Raw genomic sequence first — 10,682 nt, 5'->3', positions numbered from 1 at the left:
TCTCATCTTCCTCTACTTCACCATCTCCTCTTCAACATGTAAGTGCTCTCCTCTCACTCCTTAAAACCTTTATCCCTAATTTGACCATCTAACCCTAGGTTTTCTTAGAAAAAACCCAGTATTTAATAAACACTGTTGCTCTGTAGGTTGAAGGAGAAAATGAAGGAGGAAAATGAAAGAGCTAAAAAAAATTGCAGATGTAGATGTTAGTATTTGTTTGTAAAAAACAAGATAGTCCCACATTGGAATTTTGAACATTCTTTTAGAGGTTTAAAAGCATTGAATGCTTATTGGGCTTTGAATAATGGATCAAAGTATATGCTTCTAAACTCGCGTGCGGATAGCGCGAAAAATGCGTGATTTTGACGCGATTATTAGACGCACTTAGCACTTTGCACGCTTGCCGCTGCCGCTTAAATATTCTATTTTATATATATATTGAATATATATTTTTTTTAAATGTTATTTTGAATTTTTTTAAAAAAAATTATGAAAAGATAAGTGACTGTTGAAAAGTGGCTGTTTGCTCCAAGGGGTGTTTTGAAAAGTTATGACTGTTGGAAGCACCTTTTCAAAAACCTATAAATAGTTTATGTTTTCAGATATCTATTTACAATTCTTTTCTGAATCTTTTCTATCAAAAACTTCTGCAATATTACAAACTTGTTTCACAACGAATTAAGGAAAATTCCAGATTTACTTACTGGAATTTTTATTTTCTGTTGTATCCTGGGAAGAAAATTTGTATTAACCCGAAGCAACTTTGAATATCAAGTGGGGCAAATATTTCTTTAAGGAAAGTGTTTCACGCCTTAGAATTTCTGTCTCCTTCAATTTTAAAACTAACAATCTTAAAGAAATATCTCTGCTACGATGGAGTCGGAATCAATCAAGGTGATGAATCAAGACATGGTCAAATTGGACCGATTCGACGGGAATAATTTCTCTCTCTGGCAAGACAAGATGATGTTTCTTCTTACAGCATTGAAGATCTCCTACATCCTTAACCCTAATCTACAGCCCATAGAAGATCCAAAACCAAGTGCAGATGGCAAACAACCTACTGAGGAGGAAATAGAAGAAAAAGATCCAAAACCAAGTGCAGATGGCAAACAACCTACTGAGGAGGAAATAGAAGAAATCAAAAAGCAGAAGGCAAAACGGGAGGAAGATGAAGTGTTGTGTCGCGGTCACATTCTGAACACACTTTCGGACCGATTATATGATCTTTTCACGAGGATAAAGTCAGCAAGGGAGATCTGGAACGCACTGGAATTTAAATACAAAGCCGAGGAGGAAGGTACAAACAAGTATTTAATTGCAAAATATCTAGAATATAAAATGGTTGATGACAAGTCTGTCCTAGAGCAAGTTCATGAATTGGAGGTTCTGGTTAATAAGATTCATGTTCTCAAAATAGTTCTTCCAGAGTCTTTTCAAGTTGCTGCAATTATTGCAAAACTACCATCAACTTGGAAAGATTATTCGAAGAAACTATTGCATAAAACTGAGGATATCTCTTTGGAACAACTTCAGAAGAATCTTAGAATTGAAGAGGAGTCACGCATACGTGATTCAAAGAATTCTGTCCAAAGTGATTGTAAGGTCCACACCGTGGAAAAGAATGAATCTTCGGTAAAAAAATATGAACCTTCAAGTAAAGAAAAGTGGACAACACTTTAAAAAGAAGAATTTTCAGAAGAAAAAGGGATCCTGTTTTATTTGCGGCAAGCCTGGACATTTTGCTAAAGAATGTCGTCACAAAAAAAATAATAATGTAAAATCAAAGCCTTCTGCAAATATGATAGAAGAGAATCTGGTTGCTATGATTTCTAAAATCAATATGGCTTCTGTTAAGTCTGGATGGTGGCTTGATTCTGGAGCAACAATCCACGTTTGCAAGGACAAATCCTTGTTCAAAGGATTTGAAGAAATTTCGGAAATTACAGAAGTGCAAATGGGGAACAATGCTTGTGCAAAGGTTGCTGGAAAGGGGACTGTTGATATAGATTTTACTTTTGGAAAGAAATTGACTCTTATAAATGTTCTGTATGTACCCGAAGTTAGAAAGAACTTAGTTTCTGTTGATCTTCTTTGTAAGAAAGGGTTTCGAGTTGCTTTTGAGTCAAATAATGTTATCCTGTCTAAGAACAGGATGTTTGTGGGAAAGGGCTACTCTTGTGATGAAATGTATCAACTATGTATTAATAATAAAGTTATATCTTCTGTTTATATTGTTGAGTCTTCATATTTATGGCATGATCGCTTAGCACATTTAAATTTTCGCTATTTGAAAAATATGAGAAAGTTAGACTTCATTAACTTTAATGGTGAATTTGATAAATGTGAAATTTGTGTTAAGTCTAAATTAACAAAGAAATCTTTTCCAAGTGTTTCTCGCAAAGATTCTAAAGTTTTAGATTTAATACATTTTGATATATGTGAATTGAATGGTATGTTAACTAGAGGAGGAAAAAGATATTTTATTACTTTTGTTGATGATTGCAGTAGATATATGTATGTTTATCTTTTAAGAACAAAAGATGAAGCTTTTGATATGTTTAAAAAATACAAAACAGAAGTTGAAAATCAACTTGAAAGGAAAATTAAAGTATTACGTTCTGATAGAGGTGGTGAATATTTTTCTGATAATTTTAATACTTTTTGTGAAGAACATGGCATTATTCATCAATGTACAGCACCTTATACTCCCCAACAGAATGGTTTAGCCGAAAGAAAAAATAGAACTTTACAAGAAATGATAAATTGTATGCTTAATAATGCTAAGTTACCTTTAAATTTATGGGGAGAAGCTTTGTACACAGCATGCTATATTCATAATAGGATTCCCTCTAAAAAGTCAAATATAAGCCCTTATGAGTTATGGAAAGGTAGAAAACCTAATCTGTTATATTTTAAAGTGTGGGGGTGTTTGACTTATTATAGAATTCCTGATCCTAAAAGAACAAAACTTGGACCTAGAGTCTTTAAAAGTGTTTTTGTCGGATATGCTGAAAATAGCAAAGCATATAGACTACTTGATTTATCTTCTAATACTATTGTTGAATCTAGAGATGTTGAATTCTTTGAAAATAAATTTTCTGTAGATTCTGAAAATGTTGAAAATGTTCCTATTCTGCTTAACTCTAATAATATTTCTAGTTCTGATTTTCATGCTAAGGAAACGAATACATCTAAAGAAATATCAGAGCCGAGAAGAAGCACTAGAGCAAGAAAAGAGAAATCTTTACCTTCAGATTTTATTTCTCCTGAACAAATTATTTTTCTTGTTGAAGGTGATAGGAATAATAATGTTTTAAATAAACATCCTATAAGTTTTAATCCAAGTGATGATCCTAAAACCTTTATAGAAGCAATGTCATCTAGAGATGCTTCATTTTGGAAAGAAGCTGTCAATGATGAAATGGATTCTATAATGGGAAATAGTACTTGGATTTTAGTAGATTTACCTCAAGGATCAAAGCCAATAGGATGTAAATGGGTTTTTAGAAGAAAATATCATTCTGATGGTTCTGTTCAAGCTTTAAGGTTAGATTAGTAGCCAAATGGTTTAGACAAAAAGAAGACATAGATTATTTTGATACATATGCACCTGTCGCACGTATAACATCTATTAGAATTCTTATTGCTTTGACATCTATACATAAATTATTTGTGTATCAAATGGATGTCAAAACTGCTTTTTTAAATGGAGATTTAAATGAGGAGGTTTACATGGAACAACCGGAAGGTTTTATTCTTCCAGGAAATGAAAGAAAAGTATGTAAACTAATTAAATCTCTTTATGGTCTTAAACAAGCACCAAAACAATGGCATGAAAAGTTTGATTCTGTTATTCTATCTTATGGTTTCAAACATAATAGTGCTGATAAGTGTATTTATTCTAAATTCACTGATAAATATGGTGTGCTTGTCTGCTTGTATGTGGATGACATGTTAATATTCGGCACTAATATGATTGGCATAAATGAGACTAAAGAGTATCTATCTTCTATGTTTAAAATGAAAGATTTAGGAGAAGCGGATACTATTTTAGGGATCAAAGTTAGAAAACATAGTGGGGGTTTTTCTTTAAGCCAATCACATTATATTGAAAAAATAGTGAATAAATTTAATCATCTTGGTTTTAAAGAAGTTAACACTCCTTTTGATCCCAGTGTCAAATTGACTGCCAATTCTGGTAGAGCTGTAGCACAGCTTGAGTATGCTAGTGCAATTGGTTCTTTAATGTATGTCATGCATTGTACTAGACCTGATATTTCATTTGCTGTATGCAAATTAAGTAGATACACTAGTAATCCAAGTGTAGAACATTGGAAAAGCATTTCCAGGATTTTTGGATATTTAAAGAAAACCAAAAATCTGTGTTTGTTCTATAATGAATATCCGGCTGTATTAGAGAGATACACCGATGCAAGCTGGATGACTAGTGTTGGAGACAACCAATCCACTTATGGAATGGTTTTTACACTTGGTGGAGGAGCAGTTTCTTGGGCAAGCAAGAAACAAAAATGTATCTCACACTCCACTATGGAATCTGGATTCATTGCTTTAGCAGCAACTGGTAAAGAGGCTGAATGGATTAGGAACTTATTGCTAGATATTAAGTTTTGCTTTAGCAGCAACTGGTAAAGAGGCTGAATGGATTAGGAACTTATTGCTAGATATTAAGTTATGGCTGAGTCTAATGCCTCCTATCTCTATCTATTGTGATAGTCAAGCCACTTTGTCAAGGACTTATAACTGTACATATAATGGTAAGTCTAGACACATAAGTCTAAGACATGAATATGTGAGACACTTGATACAAGATAGTGTCATAACTATTGTCTATGTCAAGACAAATAAAAATTTGGATGATCCATTTACAAAACCTCTAGCAAGAGAGGTAGTAAAGATGACATCAAGTGAAATGGGGCTAAAACATTATATTTAAAAATCACCAGGAATAGTAACCCAACCATTTACTAGAACTAAACTGGTTAAATGGTTTAAATGGGTAATAACAAGTTTCTGAAAGTGATTGATTGATAGTGACGCATTAAGCCCTAAAAGATAATGTCAATATCGTCCATTACGGAATAAGAGGATGAGTTATGCTCTTAATGAAAGTCTAATACATTATTGTTGTGTGTTTAAAGTAATGGAAAACACATTGTAGACGTTTCACCTATATGAACTTAGAAGTGGTGCCGCTTCTTAAAAGAACTAAAGGTTTGTTCTTTAAAGAGTTCATGAACCAGGAATAAGCACAAGGCCATAACAGTGCTAAAATATTAATTCTCATTGAAACAAGAGATTAGTGTATGTACAATATTCTCCGGTTCTATCACAAAGAGTAATTAGTTTAATGTTAAGGCAACTAACGACTTTGATAGAACTTTGAGGTATTTGTACTAAGTAAAGGTTTAAATCGAAAGATACCTCTACATATGTATACTTATCTCATTTTGTACATATTGCAGATTATTTTTAAATATAATACTATAAAATGTTTTTTTCAAACAAAGTGGGGGATTGTTAGTATTTGTTTGTAAAAAAACAAGATAGTCCCACATTGGAATTTTGAACATTCTTTTAGAGGTTTAAAAGCATTGAATGCTTATTGGGATTTGAATAATGGATCAAAGTATAGGCTTCTAAACCCGAGTGCGGGTAGCGCGAATAATGCGCGATTTTGACGCGATTATTAGACGCACTTAGCACTTTACACGCTTGCCGCTGCCGCTTAAATGTTCTATTTTATATATATATTGAATATATATATTTTTTAAATGTTATTTTGAATTTAAAAAAAAATTATGAAAAGATAAGTGACTGTTGAAAAGTGGCTGTTTGCTCCAAGGGGTGTAAAAAATTATGAAAAGATAAGTGACTGTTGAAAAGTGGCTGTTTGCTCCAAGGGGTGTTTTGAAAAGTTGTGACTGTTGGAAGCACATTTTCAAAACCTATAAATGTTGGGAATTTAACGCCTAAACCCCTAATGCAACAGAAACGCAGTATAGAGAAAAGTACACCAAGATTTAACGAGGTTCGGCAACTGCCTACGTCCTCGGGAGCCACACAGATAATTTCTTATTAATCAAACAAGAAATTACAATTATAAGAGCAGATCAAAAATGAGATCTCTCAATTAAACACTGTAGTACAGTGTTAATAATTAAAGGGTATGAACCCTTTCAATTCTCACTTGAGAATAAATGAATACCCCACTATAAATACACCCTCTTTAATGATCTCTCTCTCTCCTCTCAAATCCCCTCACACCGGAGATTTATCACAAATCGTTGCTGCGATTTTGGGCAGTTCGCCGCCGCCGCCAGAGAGAAGAAATCGGAGAAGGGGGAAGCTCTAGCCAAAACCCTAGGTCGACGGGGGAGGGGTTTTATAGACGGAAATGACAGGCTGGCGACAGCCTGTCGCCAGCCACGCGAGCGTCCTTCTTTGACGCCAAGTTCGCAGGCCCCGAACGCAGAGGTCGGACCCCCCCCAAACGCAGAGCTCGCCATCGCCAAACGCAGAGCTTGCCATCGCCAAACGCAGAGCTCGCCATCGCCAAACGCAGAGCTTCCATCGGCTCAAGACATACTTCGTCATACGAGCCCACCAAAACCTGTCCAAAGAATGGACCCAACCATAGAATCTGTGGCGCGGTGCAGGCATCTCCCGTCCTAAGATAGCGAGGCGATTCCTCAAAGTAGAAGCAGTGGTGAGGAACTCATTGCGAGGCGGAGTATCTAGCCCCAGTACTCCAGGATGTAGTCCAACAATGTGATCTCGACTCGAACCAGGAACTGCCTGATGAGTAATATAGCCGCAGTGAACGCTCTCATGTTCCTTTGTCAAACTCCACGACATCTCCCGCTTCACAGCTTGGCGCCTGAGCTCAGTCAAAGAACGGTGTCGAGGAATCTTCGGCAAATACATATAACGACTGCCAGTCTGGTAAAGCCACTGCTCAGCCTCAATAAATACTGCATCGGGATCCCTGGTAGAGTCTCCAAACAAGAAGTCAGTCTTCCTAAGAGACTGAACGGAACTGGCATCCTGCACGAGAGGCGCATCTGTGATCAGCTGGCGAAGAGCTTGATGGCCACCTTCCCTCACCACTTGGACAACTTCCAACGACGTGCCCGGAGCAAACTGGGAGGTGAGCGGAATGGGCGAAAAGTCATCAGATGTTGAATAATACTCATCACGACGTCCATTCACCGCATGCGATGAAAAAGCTCCGGAAGGATATTCCACTGAAAACAAGCAGTTAAGTGTTTGTTAATTTCAGATATAAAAGGAAATTGAATTCATCTTACAAATTGGTAAGATAGAGTCATTGCCTTATAAAGGGCGAGACGATTTGGCCACATTGCGCATTTATAAGATAGGGTATATCGACAATATATCCCTGCCTTATAAAGCACAATGCAGCGTCAAAACGCCCCCTTTATTATGAGATGTGGTTTTGACCAAGCAAAACCCATCTTTAAAGCGTCGATCCTCACCAAGGAGAATCAAGGCTTTTCCCGATCGCCTCACCAAGGAGAGCAAAATGGGGTAAAAGGACTAATTTGCAAATTCTCAGAAGAAGAGGGTTAATTTGCAAAATTTCCATAAAGCGTCGATCCTCACCAAGGAGAACCAAGGCCTTTCCCGGTTGCCTCACCAAGGAGAACAACGGGGGGTAAAATGGACCAATTTGCAAATATCCAGAAAAAAGAGGACTAATTTGTAAATTTTCGAAAAAGGTCAAAAAATTGCTCACCAGCATATGAGGGAAGCGCGTCATCAACCGATGCAGCAGGAAAACGACCTCTCGATACTCGCGACATAATGGCCTACAGAAAAAGAATTCAAGAGGTCAGATCTAGAAATAAAAATCACTTTTTTATCCCCTAAAAAGGCGAGCTTGAGGCATCAAATCACTCCCTCAACCCTTATATGCGATCCCGCGGATTTACCTGAAGAGAAGCCCAAAATCCAATAAAGGCGAGACCTTTAAGGAAACCTGAACCACGCGCTCGAGGGGCCTGAGAGAAACTTTTTATTTGGAGTTTTTGGGGAATTTCTCAGTCCAAGATCCAAAGGAAGGCTAGATCTAATACGGATCTGAAGTTTAGAGGGAGAAAAGAGACTCGAGGGAAGAGAAACTCAGAAAAGAGGACAAAGGGGGGGCCGGCCCTAGGGTAAAGAAAAAGAAAAGAAAAAAAAAACCCCCTAGGGTAAAGAAAAAGAAAAGAAAAAGAAACCCTTTTATATAGGGTGAACCGGTTTTGGGCCGAACCGAACCGAACCGGACCAGACCCAGTTCAAACCAAAACTCAAATTGAAGTCGAACCGAGCATCGAAACGACTTCAAATCGAGCGACGATTCAACCCGTCATTTACTCACTCTTCTCCCACATGTTCGGAAGAGTCGGAGGATTTTTTTGAACCGATTTACTGCCTTTTTTGGCTCATTTTAAGTCGGTTCAGCGCATTTGGGCGCAGAAAACACTCCGAAAAGTATACGAGTATAAACTACTTCTTAATACTCCAATAAGGTATATGAGTATAAACTATTCCCTATTTTTGGGTTGAGAAGTTCCTGGAGAATATTGTTTATAAATATTCTTAAGGATAACTCAACCACACTACGCCGGACAACGCGTTGTGCATAAAGACTCGACGCCACAATCAATAGCCAGCTAAAAGGAATCGACTTCAAGTTCAAAAAATTCCGACAAACGGTCAGACAATAAATGCAGCACCGGAACTCTTACAGACTTTCGACAAAGCACCGAAAAGCCTGGAGAATTGAAGGAGTCAAGAACAGAAGCCATTCCGAGGTCCCGTTATACCGACTGAAGGTAGGGACAATCATATCCAAAGTATCCCAGACTCTTCTATAAAAGAACGAGACTGAAATACTTTGGAGGGGGTATCTGTAGGCATATAAAATTGCTTATAGGTCCCCTAGCATAGCTCGGCACAAACCGACGAACCAACGAGGCGACGAGATCGACGAATCGCACAGAAGCGACGGAATGCATCCACCCGCGTGCAGAATCAAGCTAATGAGTTGAGGAATCAACGAGCCATCCAACCAAGGGGAAACTCGGACGAATCACGATCGAATCAAGATCAATTTCGGACTCGAACTCAGAAGCGGATTTACTGCCAAATCAGGAATCCAACTTACTGCCAAATCAGATCAACCAATCAGAGTCTCAATCAACCGAATCACGGACAGAACCGGAAACAACGGAACTCAGAGGTGGCCGACAGTGGCCAAAGGTGGCCGACATTTCCCCTTTTGCAGCCACTGTCCTGAGAGCCTATAAATAGGCCTAGAGATGTTCATTTTCAGGGGTCGAACTTTCAAGAGCCGAAACTCTGCCGGATTGAAGAGTGAACTCGAAGTTTGAAGACTTGAAGACTTGGACGTACAGATCTGATCCTCGGCGACCATCCACGTCAGAAAAGGCAGGATTTCGAGAGGAAGAAAGAACAGATCTGATATCTACACGAGACTACACTCCAGATCTAAGCTTGGTCTTAGATCTCGAGATCTGAGCGATTATTCCCTTGGTGGATTAATCCCTCCCGGCTATTATTCCCTTCGTGGAATAATACCCGCATAATCGTGTAGATCCGACCGGATCTAGATCGCGCGGTGGTCCACGGATTAACCCCGGCGTTGGCAAAGAACCCACACAAGCAAGCAACCGCAAAACAGGAGCTTGCGATTTGTTCACAAGAGGAAAGTTGTAATTTTTATTTTTTTTCTTTTGATTTAGTTGTAACCGGATCTATAAAAGACTGGATCTTTGTAATCCAAGATGACAATCATATCAATGAAAAAGAAAACAGTTTTCCACGCGAACAAGGCTAACATTGACTGCAACAATAGAACCCAAACCTACTGAATTGCTATATACCTACATTGATGGGCAGCTGATATTCACACAGCATTGATATGACAAAAAATTAAATCCAATTAGTAACAAACATGACCATTATTGCCATGAAAACAGTTTGTACACAAGGAAATAATTTTGTTTTAGAAATATGTTGTGCATACTAGAGGAATCGAGGGGGAAAAAGAACTGGACGACTTGTTCACTTTTTAAAAGTCGATATCATACCATGAACCATGCCTACCATGAAATCCTTGCTCTACAAAAGATCATAACTAACATTCTATAGAATCAAAGCAACCCCGTCAGACAGATGACAATACTGTTAGAAAAGAATGAGCATTGCAGAAGCTTCTGGTTTTGATATAACTCGAAACTAATCTGGTGAAATTAGCCATAAAATTGATGCAGGTCCTAAGGTCTGGGGTTCAGAGCTGCATGCTGAACTGGAAATGGATGTGGTAATTTAAGAAACTTCAAATAGAGTTCTCTGTGAAGACATCACAGACATGGAGCAGGAGCGTGAGTTCGAAAAGGCTTGCATGAAGGATAAATTTGGAAGGATTCATGTCATTTTACCACTGCAAGTATGAAATTTTAGACTTGCATAAAGGATATTAAAGATTTATGTTAGTTTACCACTGCAAGAATGAAAATTTAAAAGGTTAAACCCTAAATGTTTCTTCTCAAAAGAATGGCAAAGCTAACGCTCAACGTTAAAATGAAGTAGATTCCAAACAGTCTGATACAAGGATTTGTTTATTTGAG

The 10,682-nt window shown here is 37.7% G+C and overlaps 1 protein-coding gene across 1 annotated transcript; it reads left to right on the top strand.

Moving 5' to 3' along the window:
- LOC109825547 lies at nucleotides 874-1,683 on the top strand. The gene has a single exon (XM_020392395.1). It carries the CDS (start codon nucleotides 874-876, stop codon nucleotides 1,681-1,683), a length of 810 nt encoding a protein of 269 aa, XP_020247984.1.

Source organism: Asparagus officinalis, chromosome 10 (assembly GCF_001876935.1).
Source record: "Asparagus officinalis chromosome 10, Aspof.V1, whole genome shotgun sequence".
NCBI classification, from domain to species: Eukaryota; Viridiplantae; Streptophyta; class Magnoliopsida; order Asparagales; family Asparagaceae; genus Asparagus; species Asparagus officinalis.
Note: the sequence above shows the minus strand (reverse complement) of the source record. Positions and strands in the feature narration are given on the sequence as shown.

Excerpts from the sequence above, each read along its gene's own strand:
- LOC109825547 (XM_020392395.1), top strand. The coding sequence starts at position 874 with ATGGAGTCGGAATCAATCAAGGTGATGAATCAAGACATGGTCAAATTG.